Source organism: Cherax quadricarinatus, chromosome 84 (assembly GCF_038502225.1).
Source record: "Cherax quadricarinatus isolate ZL_2023a chromosome 84, ASM3850222v1, whole genome shotgun sequence".
Taxonomy (NCBI): Eukaryota; Metazoa; Arthropoda; class Malacostraca; order Decapoda; family Parastacidae; genus Cherax; species Cherax quadricarinatus.
The window spans coordinates 4,813,204-4,829,206 of NC_091375.1; the positions used below are offsets into that span (position 1 = coordinate 4,813,204).

The 16,003-nt window shown below is 44.9% G+C and overlaps 1 protein-coding gene across 1 annotated transcript in view; it reads left to right on the plus strand.

The window, feature by feature from the left end:
• The first annotated feature begins 15,276 nt into the window (after window positions 1-15,276).
• Window positions 15,277-16,003, plus strand: part of kermit (PDZ domain-containing protein GIPC-like protein kermit) — an 88,530-nt gene continuing 87,803 nt past the window's right edge. The window contains exon 1 of the mRNA XM_053799312.2: window positions 15,277-15,699. Within this exon, the coding sequence (XP_053655287.2) occupies window positions 15,454-15,699 (246 nt within the window). The 5' untranslated portion in view covers window positions 15,277-15,453. The remainder of the gene's footprint in view (window positions 15,700-16,003) is intronic.

Genomic DNA, 16,003 nt, shown 5'->3' on the forward strand with positions numbered 1-16,003 from the left:
CCATATAAAGTCAATAAATTTTGTAAATAGTTCATTACCAATGTAACTTCTTAAACACAAATGTCAGGGCCCAGTCCCTGAATCCATTATGTGTCTGTAATCTTTTGACTACAACCCACAGAACGGGTATAGGGTTACTACTGCCCACAAGATGGGTATGGGGTACATAATAAAAATGTCAAACAAACAATACTTTGACTCAGAATACCAATAAACGGGTAATGGAGAATTACCTAATATGCTCCCTCAAGGGGTGAGAGGTTCCAGGATGCCAGTAAGAGGCTCTTGATCCGAGGAATTAAACCTGTCCTTCCTTCCCTTGGATCAAATTTCAGTGCTTTTACCGCTTCCCCAGGAGTCATACGATCCCTATGGGTTTAGCGCTTCCCTTTAGGTAACATTTTCACCCCCGAATAAGAATACTTTAATCCCTAAAATTAGTATTAATGTAAATCCTCAGCAAATATACACTGTAATACACCCCTCGGTGTACACTATATATCCTGTGTAGTTTTCTACTCTAATACAAAAGGGGGGACTACACAGGTATGAGGAACTTCCTGCAGGAGATTCAGTGGGAAAGAGGAAGTCATTAAACGATGGACTACGTAACAACACAATGTAAGGAGGCAAAGGAAAGGTTTGTTCCCAAGGGCAACAGGAATAATGGGAAGACCAGAACGAGCCCTTGGTTTACCCGAAGGTGTAGGGAAGCAAAAACTAAGTGCACCAGAGAATGGAAAAGGTACAGAAGACAAAGGACCCAGGAAAATAAAGATATTAGTCGAAGAGCCAGAAACGAGTATGCACAGATGAGGGAGGCCCAGCGACAGTACGAAAACAGCATAGCATCGAAAGTCAAGTCTGACCCGAAGCTGTTGTATAGCCACATCAGGAGGGAGACGATGGTCAAAGACCAGGTAATCAGGCTGAGGAAAGAAAATGGGGAGCTCACAAGAAATGACCAAGAAGTATGTGAGGAGCTCAACATGAGATTCAAAGAAATATTTACAGTGGAGACAGAAAGGGCTCTGGGAAGATAGAACAGAGGGGTACACCAACAGGAATATACCAACAAGTGTTGGATGAAATACACACAACCGAGGAGGAGGTGAAGAAGCTGCTAAGTGACCTTGATACCTCAAAAATGGTGGGACCGGACATCTCTCCGTGGGTCCTTAGAGAGGGAGCAGAGATGCTGTGTGCCACTAACCACAATTTTCCACACTTCCCTTGCAACTGGGCAACTACCTGAGGTATGGAAGACGGCAAATGTAGTCCCCATTTTTAAGAAAGAAATGAGGCACTAAACTATAGACCAGTGTCACTGACGTGTCTAGTATGCAAAGTCATGGAGAAGATTATCATGAGGAGAGTGGTGGAACACCTAGAATGGAAGAAGCTTATAAGCGACAACCAGCACGGACTCGTGGAAGGGAAATCCTGTGTCACAAACCTACTAGAGTTTCATGACAAGGTAACGGAAGTAAGACAGGAGAGAGAGGGGTGGGTAGACAGCATTTTCTTGGACTGCAAGAAGGCCTTCGACACAGTTCCTCACAAGAGATTAGTGCAAAAGCTAGAGGATCAGGCACATATAACAGGAAGGGCACTGCAATGGATCAGAGAATATCTGACAGGGAGGCAACAACGAGTCATGGTACGTGATGAAGTCACACAGTGGGCACCTGTGATGAGCGGGGTTCCACAGGGGTCGGTCCTGGGACCAGTGCTATTTTGGGTATCTGTGAATGACATAATGGAAGGGATAGACTCAGAAATGTCCCTGTTGGCAGATGATGTGAAGTTAATGAGAATTAAATCAGATGAGCATCAGGCAGGACTACAGAGAGACCTGGACAGGCTGGACGCGTAGTCCAACAACTGGCTCTTCGAATTTAACCCCGCCAAATGCAAAGCTATGAAGATCGAGGAAGGGCAAAGAAGACAGCAGGCAGAGTATAGGCTAGGTGGTCAAAGACTGCAAATCTCACTTAAGGAAAAAGATCTTGGGGTGAGTATAATACCGAGCACATCTCCTGAAGCGTACATCAACCAGATAATTGCTGCAGTATATGGGCGCCTGGCAAACCTGAGAATAGCGTTCCGATACCTCAGTAAGGAATCGTTCAAGATTCCATACACCGTGTACGTCAGGCTCATACTGGAGAATGCAGCACCAGTTTGGAACCCACACCTGGTCAAATACGTCAATAACTTAGAGACCTAAAGTCAGTGCCGGATCAAGTGCAAGGCCTGGTCATGGACCGGGCCGCGGGGGCGTTGATTTGCAACAAGGCTAGTTCCAGAGCTAAGGGGAATGTCCTACGAAGAAAGGTTAAGGGAAATCGGCCTGACGACACTGAAGGAGAGGAGGGTTAGGGGAGACATGATAACGACATATAAAATACTACGAGGATTGACAAGGTGGACAGGGACTGGATGTTCCAGAGATGAGACACAGAAACAAGGGGTCACAATTGAAAGTTGAAGACTCAGATGAGTCAGATGTTAGGAAGTATTTCTTTAGTCATAAAGTTGTCAGGAAGTGGAATAGTCTGGTAAGTGATGTAGTGGAGGCAGGAACCATACTTAGTTTTAAGACGAGGTATGATAAAGCTCATGGAACAGAGAGAGAGGACCTAGTAGCGGTCAGTGAAGAGGCGGGGCCAGGAGCTATGTCTCGACCTCTGCAACCACAAACAGGTAAGTACATATCAACTGCGTGAAATCCTAGACATAACATGGGCTTTGTTAGGTGTTACTATGTGCATTATTTATACACTGTTCCCTTACCTACTGTAACTATTCGCAAATAATTATATTTATATCTCTGGTTGTGTCGGTTAAATACACTGACAATGACCTAAATGGAAATAAGTCATTCTGACTTTTTTGGGTTATCTTAGGTTATCTATGCACGTTACTATGAATGACAATTGTACTTGTGTGTACCTGTACCTAAATGAACTTACTAAGACTGGTTGGTTACTGGGGTTTAAAGCCCATCAACTACATTAGTCATTAAGACAAGAATACTTCAATACCTAAAATAAGAAATAAAGTCTCAGTATATATATTATTACGAACATAGGTGTAGTCTACTGGCCTGTTCACCTGGCTGTAAAACGGAAACTACTTGGAAACGAGAAAAAGGCAGCAGAGTAATTGTATTTCCTTCAGCAAATAATAATCTGGTATGTACAATATATATACAGTCTTGTACAATATATGCAGCTATGAACAAAAACGCAAATGCAAGCACAAGACATGGTTGACAACCATAGTGACCAGATGTGAAGGAAAGTCTACCAGGGATGATTCACTAGTGTAGCACATCGCTTCACAAGTTTGGCAGGCTTCCCTGTGACTGGCTGGTTGAACCAAGGTACTGGTATAACAATGGGGCCCCTACTTGTTCAACTCGTAGCACCTGGTTCTCTGGTTGGAAGGCATGCCTATATGGGTGTGTGGTATACGCTGAATAACGTACTCTTAACATGCCACATATACGCAGCTAGAAATACACCTCTTGGTGTATATATTCTGCTACCAGGGCCAGGCCCAGACTTGTGGAACTCCGTGTTCATCAAGAACTGCAAGAAGCCCCTTTCACGTGCCAAAAGTATTCTATGGCGGAGGATCATGGACATAGGGGTTATCCCACAGTCACTAAAAAAACAGACATAGCCCCACTCCACAAAGGTGAAAGTAAAGCAGCTGCAAAGAATTACAGACCGACAGCACTAACATCCCACATAAAAATCTTTGAAAGGGTTCTAAGAAGCAAGATCGCCACCCTCTTTAGATACCCATCAGTTGCACAACACAGGGCAGCATGGGTTTAGAGCAGGTCGCTCCTGTCTGTCCCAACTACTGGACCGAAACCCCCTCCGGGTGTACTCCAGTGATACAAGGTCAAAGATTGTAAACTATAGCATTCTAGTAAACTAACCCAATTGTTTAGAAGTTATATATTAATTTTAAAGCTCCCCGAAGTACTCTGCGTGTATTTCATATATTAAGTGAATCACAGATCTCTGCCCAGGTTTAATAAATTTGCTGACAAACCATACTTCGGGCGGGATTTGAACCCGCGGTCAGAGAGTCTCAAAACTCCAGACTGTCGCGTTAGCCACTGGACCAGCTAGCCACAATACGATTCGCCCAACTCGGTATATTACTAGGTCACAGTGGTGCCTATGCTAACCTTCCTATGGTGTAGAAATATACCTAGTTGGACGAATCTTATTGTGGCTAGCTGGTCCAGTGGCTAACGTTACGGTCTGGAGTTTTGAGACTCTCTGACCGCGGGTTCAAATCCCGCCCGTGGTATGGTTTGTTTGCAATTGTGTCATTATGATTTCGTGAGTCAAATTTGCTGACCTTATGGCTATAAGGTACCACTGAATATATCATTGCTTAGTTAATCTTAAGTTAATTTTAAGCCTGTCCATAATGCTCTGCATACAAGGGGCTTTGGCATGCTGCACTTTAAAAATTCTATTCCTTGTACTTCTCTATATCATGTTCACCTCTTCAAGGGGGGCTCCTTGGCGTGGTGAAGAGGCTCTTGGTCTGAGGAATTAGACCTGTCGGTCTTCCTAAGACCGAACCTAATTACCCCCCAATCTCCCCTCCCCTATCCTATCCTCCCCTTTTTCCTTTCCTCCTCCTCCCCACCCCTCCCTTTTGCCCTTCCTCTTTTCGGCCTTTGGGATTTCTCCCACAGGCACGCTAGTTCCTAGGTAGGGGAAAGGATACTGGGGTCCATCCCATTCCGTTGAGGTTCTTGGCAGTGGCGTAGTTTGCCGTGGAATCTGGATCGCCTGGGGATGTCCCGATCCCTCTCCGGTATCCCGGAGTAGCTTTGGGTGTCTTTTGGGCGACGGGTGTATCTCTGGAAGCCACCTTTCGGATTCCGGGGGTGGTGGCCGAAGGAGGTATGCTTTGTGGCGGATATCTGGCCGCCCTCTCTTTTGTCCACCGAGGTAGCTCGGCAGATGTGAGGTTGCTATCCCGGATTGTTAGTTTACTAGCATGATGGGTAGGGTATGGCACGGGTTCCATGCTGCATCTGCGCTACTTGCGGTGCTGAGGTCCTCTTGGGCGCGGAGGGAGATTTCTGGCCCTTTCATTCCTCCTAGGAACTATCCCTCCCCGGTCCCCCTTTTTTTTTTATTTTTTTTTATTTTCTTTTCTTCTTTCTTTTTTTTCTTAAAAAACAAAAAGAAAGAAGTAACCTAACCATGGCAGCCCTAGTCCATGAACTTCCTACCCCCGGGCCCCTTCTTGATACCGCACCCCGTTCTGACCCCGCCTCGTCTTTGGACCACTCTTCAGACACTCCTCATGCCTCTGTACCTCTTGCCGGTGCTGTTTCCTCACCCGCTTCAGGTACTGAGGCCTCGACTGACTCCTTCGATTTATCGGACCTTCGCTCTCCTCTGACTATGCTTCCGGCCTCTCCCTCTACGGTGCGGCAATTTTCAAATCGCCGACCCGTTCCACGTCGGACCAACTCTGGTCCCACGCCTAAACGCCAACGACAATTACCTGCTGATGATACTTCTCCACCTTCTCGTTCTTCTCAGAAACGATCGACATGTCCTTCACTACCTTTCCACGCTCAGTTTCAGACTGAACAATGGACTAAATTCTTCACTTTACGACCGACTTCCTCTACTGCCTATCTTTCTGACCACAGTATTGGCAAGGCACTCCTACGCCATGTTGGTAAAGATATTTCTTTTCATGCTCTTAAGAGCGGTACGTGCATCATCACCGTACAGAATGCTACCCAGGCTCATGAGCTCTCTCGTCTTTCCCATATCGATACTGTTCCTGTCACTCTTGAAAAACATCATTCCCTCAATTCTTGTAGTGGTACCGTCATTCTGCCCCATACCATAGTTCAACAAAATTTCCAGACATGTGGCACTGACATTCTTGAACAGCTGGAACTCCAAGATCTCCCAATCCTCAAGGTAGACACTTACGTTCTTCCTGCCCGCGGGCGGAGACGATACCCTAGCAATGTGGCTCATTTAACTTTTGACAGCCGAGAACTCCCATCCTCAGTTTATATAGCAGGACATCGGTTACAAGTCCGAAAGGTGATCCCTACACCGCAACAGTGTAGAAATTGCTGGCGATTTGGCCATCCAGCGAAATATTGCAGATCTATCGCCGAATGCCCAGTCTGTGGTGCCGATGACCATTCTCATACGTCTTGCAATCGATCTCCCTCTTGCCTTAACTGTCATGAGGCTCACCCTTCGTACTCTCGCCGTTGTCAAGTCTATTTAAACGAGCGGGAAATCCGTTACCTCAAAGAGACAGAAGGTCTCCCTTATGCCATGGCAGTTTCTCATCTCCGCCTCCAAGGGAGACTCCCACGTGTTTCTTATTCCCGTGTTTCAAAACGTCCCCCCACTTCTGGTATCCCATCTTCTACACCCACCTCTGTGGTTACCTCTCCCATAGTCACTCCTGTATCTAATCCTTTTGCTGTCCTCGGCTCAGACGTCCCTACTTCAACGCCTCAGTCTGATCTCGCTTCTTCGTGTTCTCTCTCACAAGCCTCAGTAACGACGAGATCTCGTATGACACCTCCTCCCAATCGTCCCTCTACTTCTCAAAAGTCAAAAAAAGGTCCGTTAACACCTCCTACCCATCTTCCACCTCCTCATTTTACCCTTCCTGTCTCTGTCCCTGGTTCTCCCCCTCTCACTGGCTCTGTTACAAGTGTAGAGGTTCACCCTCCTCCTCGTACTGTACCTTCCTCCCCTGTTCCCTCCCAGGTTTCTTCCTCTTCTGCCACCTCCCAGGTTTCTGCCTCTTCTGTCCCCTTCCACGCTTCTCCAGTTCCCTCCACCTTTTCGACCCCCCCCCTACCTTGGTACAGTCCAATACAGTTCCAATCTTTACTCATCCTCCCCCTACCATTTCCAATATTGTCTCCCATACGACGTCTCTGAATTCCGAAACACTTGAAGCAATCTCTGAATATATTGCAGAGACCAAACCATCAATGGACACTGATCCACCCTCTGTTCCTTCTCTCTCCTCTCCTCCATCTGCGCAACTCCTTTCTTCACAGCGCACTGTTCCTTCGCTGCTTGAACGTTTTCCACTGCCTCCGCATGTGGACTTTTCTAACCCCTCTAGTCCGTAGGAACCCTTACCTGCGGATTTCAAGTATCTTTATCATTGCCAATCATGGCCTATTTACAGTGGAATATACGCGGCCTCAGGGGTAATCGGAGTGAGCTTCAGATGTTACTCTCCCAGTTTGCCCCTGTTGGTGTTTGCTTACAGGAACCAAAATTACACTCTGCTGTTATCTCTCCCATCTCAGGCTATAATTTATTGTATTCTTCAGATCCTTTTCCTGATGGGACCTTTAATGAAAGTGCCCTTCTTCTATGCACTGATATTCCGTACCATCAGCTATTTGTTCATACTTCGCTGCATTACACAGCAGCCCGTATCCACTTGCATAGGTGGTATACGCTCTGTTCTTTATATCTCTCTCCTTCTCGGGCATTATCTATTCCGGATATTGCCTTTCTTGTTTCGTCATTACCGCCACCGATTCTGTTACTTGGTGATTTTAATGCCCACCATTTCCTCTGGGGGGGGGGTCTCACTGTGATTCCTGTGGAATTCAGTTAGAAGCTTTTCTTACCACCCACCCCCTCCATGTTTTAAATACAGGTACGCACACCGATTTTGATCCTCGGACTCATACTCTCTCTTGCATCGATCTCTCAGTCTGCTCTTCCTCCACCGCATTAGACTTCACTTGGTCTGTTCTCCCGGACTTACATGACAGCGATCATTTCCCAATCATTCTTACTTCCCCTTCATATTCACCACCTCTTCGCATCCCACGCTGGCAATTTGATCGGGCAAATTGGAACCTTTACTCACACCTAACTGTTTTTAGAGAGGTTCCTTCTTCGTCCTCCATCGATGAGCTTTTACACCTCTTCTCGTCCTCCGTTTTAACCGCAGCTTCTCATTCTATACCCCAAACTTCGGGCAGGCATTCTCAGAAATGCGTGCCTTGGTGGTCTCCTGCTTGTGCTCGTGCAGTACGTTTGAAACGCGCTGCATGGGGCAGGTACCGGTACAATAGAACCACAGAGAGACTCCTTGATTTTAAACAGAAGCGTGCGATCGCTCGCCGTGTCATCCGTGATGCTAAACGCACTTGCTGGCGAGATTATGTCTCCACCATCACCTCTGCTTCCTCTATGAGTGCAGTCTGGAAAAAAGTACGAAAACTGAGTGGTAAATATTCTCCTGACCCGGCTCCTGTTCTGCGGGTTGCCGGTGTTGATATAGCAAACCCACTAGATGTTGCCAATGAAATTGGCAATCATCTGGTCCGTATTTCTCAGGGACTCCATCTATGCCCCTCATTTCTTTCCTCAAAGTCTGCCAGAGAGTTAGCACCCTTGGACTTTTCTTCTCTCAGAGAAGAACAGTATAATGTGCCTTTTACACTTCAAGAACTGGAGGCAACACTCTCAGCTTGCCGATCATCGGCAGCTGGGCCCGACGACATTCATATTCGTATGCTACAACATTTACATCAGTCAGCCCTTGCAGTCCTATTACGCCTTTACAATCTTATTTGGTCACAAGGAGTTCTTCCACAGCTGTGGAAATCCGCCATTGTTCTCCCTTTCCGCAAACCAGGCACTACGGGACATGAAACCTCCCACTATCGTCCCATTGCTCTTACCAGTGCAGTTTGCAAAGTAATGGAACGCCTAGTAAATAGACGTTTAGTGTGGTATTTAGAGACACATAACAGTCTCTCCACTCGTCAATATGGCTTTCGTAAGGGACGTTCTACCATAGACCCCTTACTACGCTTGGATACGTATGTTCGTAATGCCTTTGCGAATAACCACTCAGTTATTGCCATATTTTTTGACCTTGAGAAGGCATATGACACAACTTGGAGGTATAATATTTTAGCCCAAGCCCACTCCTTAGGCCTTCGAGGCAATCTACCATCCTTCCTTAAGAACTTTTTAACTGACAGGCATTTCCGTGTTCGGGTTAATAATGTGCTCTCCCCGGACTTTATCCAAGCTGAAGGTGTCCCCCAGGGATGTGTTCTGAGCACAACACTTTTTCTCCTTGCTATTAATGATTTGGCCTCTAGTCTTCCATCAAATATTTGGTCATCACTCTGTGTTGATGACTTTGCTATTGCCTGTGCAGGCGCTGACTGTCACCTCATTACAGTTTCTCTCCAACATGCAGTCGACCGTGTTTCCAATTGGGCCACCACACATGGGTTTAAATTTTCCAGCACTAAAACCCACCAAATTACTTTCACTAGATGCTCTGTCATCTCCGATCATCCTTTGTACCTCTATGGCTCCCGTATCCCTGAACGTGATACAGTCAAGTTTCTGGGCCTCCTCTTTGATCGTAGGTTATCCTGGAAACCTCACATTACCTCTCTGAAGGCAACTTGTCACAGCCGGCTGAACCTTCTTAAAACCCTTGCTCATCTTTCATGGGGAGCTGATCGTCGAACCCTCCTCCGCCTACATTCCACCCTTATTTTATCGAAACTTGATTATGGTGGCCAGATCTATTCAGCGGCATCTCCTGCTACTCTCTGTAGCCTTAACCCCATTCATCACCAAGGATTACGTTTATGCCTTGGTGCTTTTCGCTCTTCCCCTGTCGAGAGCCTCTATACAGAAGCGAACGTTCCATCCTTATCCGATCGCCGTGATGCCCATTGCCTTTGCTACTATGTACGCTCTCATGATCTCCGCAATCCTTCCATTTATAGAATGGTCACTGATATTAGTAGACATCTTTATTTGTTCGCCGCCCCTGTTTACTCCGTCCCTTCTCTCTTCGCCTTCATTTGCTCTTGTCTTCTCTTCAACTACCACCTTTCTATGTACATGTAGCATCTCACTTTTCCCTACCCCCCTGGAAAGTTCCAGCTGTTCGAGTCTGTTCTTTCTCCCTCCCTTGCTCGAAAGCCCAACTGTCTACGGTCGCTTCCCGCTCTCTTTTTCTTGACCACTTTCACTCTCATTCTCATGCCATTGCCATGTACACAGATGGCTCTAAGTCTTCTGACGGCGTAGGATTCGCAGCAGTGTTTCCGGACAGCATCGTACAAGGGCATTTACTATCTTCGGCTAGTATTTTTACTGCTGAATTGTATGCCATCCTTACAGCACTTATCCGTATTGCATCTATGCCTGTGTCATCATTTGTGGTTGTCTCAGACTCCCTTAGTGCTTTACAGGCTATACAAAAATTTGATACACCTCACCCCTTAGTCCTCCGTATCCAACTTTGGCTACGCCGCATCTTTACCAAGCATAAAGATATTGTTTTTCGTTGGGTCCCTGGTCATGTTGACGTACAGGGCAATGAACAGGCAGACACTGCTGCGCGGTCAGCAGTACATGACCTACCAGTTTCTTATAGAGGTATTCCATTTACGGACTATTTTGCTGCAATATCTTCCCACCTTCACACCCGTTGGCAACAACGTTGGTCTACTATGCTCGGCAACAAACTTCAATCTATTAAACCGAGTATAGGTTACTGGCCGTCTTCTTATCACCAGCAGGGGTGTCACTAGCACGTTAAGAGACCATACAATAAGTGTCAGGGGACCGAGACTGTTCAACTGCCTCCCAGCACACATAAGGGGGATTACCAACAGACCCCTGGCAGTCTTCAAGCTGGCACTGGACAAGCACCTAAAGGCAGTTCCTGATCAGCCGGGCTGTGGCTCGTACGTTGGTTTGCGTGCAGCCAGCAGCAACAGCCTGGTTGATCAGGCGCTGATCCACCAGGAGGCCTGGTCACAGACCGGGCCGCGGGGGCGTTGACCCCCGAAACTCTCTCCAGGTAAACTCCAGGTTATCAACGAGCACGCAGAATTTGCCTCTGTCGTCGTCTTCGCTCCGCTACTCTCTCTTTACCTTCCCTTCTCGCTGATGGACCCACCTTTCATCCGGACTCTCTCATTGACTTTTTGACAACAACTGACTTACTTCACAAACTCTGATACCTTCAGCCCTTTCTACTTCAATCTCTTGCTACCCTCTACCCCCGTACTATCCCCTGCCCCGCTGTTTTCTGTAACCTGCTGATCATCCCTCCTCCCTTCTGCCATCCAATGCCCTCGCTTCCTTCCCTACCCTGCAGCGCTGTATAGCCCTGTGGCTTAGCGCTTCTTTTTGATAAGAATAATAATAATATATCATGTTCAAATAAATAAATAAGTAGTTACATCTTGAATAGTTATATTTTCTCTGGTGCAGAATTGTCATAGAAAATGTTTAGGTGAAACTGAAATAATTTTATAACCTTATACGTTAGTAAGTTTATTCAGGTATACACAAATATAGTTACATAGATTATCATACATAACAGCATATGTGTAGAGAACCTGGGATAACCCAAAAAAGTCAGAGTGACTTATTTCCATTTGGGTTCTTTTAGCACCTTATCTTTATACAATGTAGGAGATATCTTATTATTATACTATAAAGGATATATACTAGGAATATGGTAAAAAGAGTTATTCCGACAAGATCGATACCATGCCTAACCCTTCTAGGGTAGGGTAGGTGCCTGAGCCCGAGCCTTTAGCTCATAAGACTGTCATTCCCATTAGCCCCCTTGGGGCGGGGATGGCAGACCAGAGAGGCCTAGCTTGTGGCTAGGCCTGGGGACAATTGGTCCCAAAGATGAGGAGGTACTTGTGCCTCCTCCCATGGGAGACTTGGGTCTCAGACACTCCCGAAAGAGGGAGCCAAGGCCGGGCCACCACTTGGAAAAGGCCCGGGCCGGGAGAATACCGGCTAATCTTTAATAATAATAAAAGAGTTATTCACATTTACATGTATGTTAGCTAAAAAAATAAAAAATAAACTCCTCCCTTTCTGTCGCTACATTCATTAAGTACCTTTAGGCTCTCTTCTTGAACTGGCTCATATGACTGGCTTTAAAATGTGCGGGCAGTCTGTTCCATTCCTTTATTGCTGTATAATAAAAGGGGTTTGAAGTCTGGCCACTGACTGTGGGTACTACAAAGTTGTGCTCTCTCCCTCTAGTAGTATTGTTGTTTTGGTTCCCAGTCTTGACAAAATTAGCAGCAAGATATTCTGGACACTATTTGTGAGCAATTTTATAAACATGATTTAACTCCAGTTGTTTTACTCTGTCTTCAATATTCATGGTTAATCGGAACCATGAAATTTTTGTCTTACTGAAGTCTCCATAGCAAATTATTATTATTATTAAATCCTACTAGGATCATACAACGCCAGGAAAAATGAGGGGACATTTGGGTTTATTCCAGTCCAGGAAGGCGAGGTCAATAACAAGAACCCAAACTAAACTAAGTCACTGACTTTTTTTTGAGTTATCTTAGATAATCTACACATGCTGCTGTATATGATAATTTATGTAATTGTATTTATGTGTATTTGTACCTGAATAAACTTTCTTATTTACTTAATTCTTTGGATTAACAGCCCCCTCACCACCGTCAAGGAAATTGCCTTGAGGGGTTGTCCTAGCCAAGCAGTGAGTCTCAAAGTCATGACTTGATAAAATTCAGTATGGGAAAAACATTTCCTATAATAAAGGTTTTTTCTCCATCAAGTGTCTTTCTACTCAGAACACTCATATGACAAAATCAACTAAAGATAGTTTGAAATAATCAACTGTTGATGATTAAACAGAAGAAAGGCCGGGTTTTGAACCGTTGTACTTGCATATATCAGGCCCAATGCTGCAACCACTCAGTCACAGAACTTACAATAGAACACTGATCTTTATCAGTAAATAATGGAAGTATATTACAAAACTGTGATCACTTCCCCAAGCACAAGAATGGTCTTGATTGCTAACTTTTTTTCGAAATCTGAAGCATCAGACAAATAACGCAAAGTTAACAAGTGGGAAGAAGACACAGTTACAAAGAGCAACTTTACTGAGACGTCTCAGTAAAGTTGCTCTCGGTAACTGTGCCTTTTACACCAAAGTCAGAAGATACTCTGGACACAGGTTGTTAGCAAATTTGAATACATGATTTAGTTTCAGTTGCTTCACTCTATCTTCCACATGTAACATGTCTCTTTTCTACAGTTCATCAGTGATTTCTTAGATCCAGGCCCACCATTAGTCTCACCATCTTATTTGGGATAGTTTCTAATCTGTTGGTCACTTTTTTGTGAGGACTGAGTACCACGAGGAACGAGAGTAATGCACACTGTATCGTATAAGAACTATACACTGGGTCTTGACTGTCACAGCTGGTAGGCACTGTGCCTATATACATAGGAACTTTAACATGGCATTTGCCCTCTTTTTTTACTACACTGTTCAGTATTAATTTGCCTGACAAGCATGAAAGGATATTCCCAGATATTTCACAGAAATTGCTGTTGAGATAGGTTCCTTCTTACACAATATTTTAATGTTACAGATATATTCTTCCCTTCTCGCTTCAGTGTGACTTGTGAATGGTCCAAATTAGACCGAAATGTTATCATTAATTTCCCTTCTCCTTAGTGCGGGTTGCATATTGTTACAGGCACGGTAACGTCATTTTTTTTTATTCTTTACTGACATTTTTAACTTATATTTTCAACTAGTGGTATAAAATACCGACATGTGGATGAGTAAGATACATGTGTAGCACATAGGTATTTTTATTGTCGAAATGTTTCGACGATAAAGATACTTAGGTGTTGCACATGCGTCTTACTAGTGAGCTAAATAACAATTTTCCGTTTAGCCAAACTTCAGCTATAGATTTGTTATGTTCAAGGCTTTTAAGCGACCTCTGCTCTATCTCAATATTTATTGAGGGCAAATAGAGGTTGAACAGGGAAGGCGACGCTCACAATCATTTGATAACATCAGATGTGATAACACCAGATGTTACAACACCAGACGTAATAACAACAGATGTTACAACACCAGACGTGATAACAACATGTTACAACACCAGACGTGATAACACCAGATGTGATAACATGTTACAACACCAGACGTGATAACAGCAGATGTTATAACAGGAGACGTGATGACCACTATAATAACACCAGACGTGATGACCACTGTAATAACACCAGACGTGATGACCACTGTAATAACACCAGACGTGATGACCACTGTAATAACACCAGACGTGATGACCACTGTAATAACACCAGACGTGATGACCACTGTAATAACACCAGACGTGATGGCCACTGTAATAACACCAGACGTGATGGCCACTGTAATAACACCAGACGTGATGGCCACTGTAACCAACATAACACCAGATGTGATAACCAACTTAATAACACCAGACGTGATAACACCAGACGTAATAATACCAGACGTGATAACACCAGATGTTACAACACCAGATGTGATAACAACAGATGTTACAACACCAGACATGATGACCACTGTAATAACACCAGACGTAAGCAACATGATAACACCAGATAAGATAACCAACTTAATAACACCAGACGTGATAACACCAGGCGTAATAATACCAGACGTGATAACAACAGATGTTACAACACCAGACGTGATAACACCAGACATGATAACCAATGTAATAACACCAGACATGATAACCTGGAATATCTGAGCTGCGCCAGACTGACGTAACTCCACCACCCCGTTATCTTCCTATTATACAATAAAATATAATAATAATAATAATAATAATAATAATAATAATAATAATAATAATAATAATAATAATAATTTACATCTTATATATTTGAGCAAACAGAAAATCAGCCATACTATATAAGCTGCAATATTTAAGAAAAAACTATTAATATCTCTTCATCATTAGCTAATAATCTTGAATTGGTTATAGCAAGGAATGAGAAACTGGAATACTGGAGAATATAGTAAAGATGATGGAGAATATAATGTGTTATACAGGTAGTAGTTTACCTGAGGAGCTGCGCAGGGAGACGTGTCTCACTTCCCGCCCCAGCTGCTACTGACGTCACTCACCACCTCTCACAAATATCGTTCATTTGTCAAAATACATTGCTCATGTATATTTGCCCATCGAGACAGTAACTGCTATCCGAAATGGGAGTAATATGACACCTGAATAAGGGATATAATGTGATGAAGGTTAAGAAATAATGTGAAATGATAGGTTAGTGTTGCAGGGTGGTGGTGAACACTAGTATACGGGAGAATGAACATAATACCGGAACTGCAGAATAGTGGCCGAGCAACGTCAGTCAGTGTGAGGCCACGAAGGTGATAGTACGTACTAAGCTCTAGCTTCCTTATATAAATGTTATAGCCGCTGCTTGTATTGCCTCTCCGTCTGGTAGAGCAGTGGTGCGCCTGGGAGCGCATGTTGTCACAAGTGCTGGCTAGACACATGATCTGTCCCTCATTATGCCGCTGTTCAAGCCTAGGAAACGTGAGGATGGTAGCAACGGAGTTGAGGATCCTCACGCCCATCACCCCAGGCCGCCCACAAACGGTCATGGCCCGCCCCAGGAGAGCACTGTAACACGCCCCAAGCTAGTCTTCCACTGCCAACAAGCTCACGGTTCACCCACAGGCATTATCTCCGGCTTCACAAATGTCAAGGAACTTTACCAAAAGATCGCAGAGTGCTACGATATTCCATCTGAGGATGTAAGTACCGTTATGATGGAGACTTGTTTGGTGTTCACTCACTCGTCCATTGGTCCTGGTGTTCATTCTTGTGCACATGGTGTTCACCCTCACTCGTGCACTGGCCATGGTGTTCACCCTCGTGCACTGGCTATGGCGTTCACCCTCGTGCACTGGCCATGGTGTTCACCCTCGTGCACTGGCCATGGTGTTCACCCTCGTGCACTGGCCATGGTGTTCACCCTCGTGCACTGGCCATGGTGTTCACCCTCGTGCACTGGCCATGGTGTTCACCCTCGTGCACTGGCCATGGTGTTCACCCTCG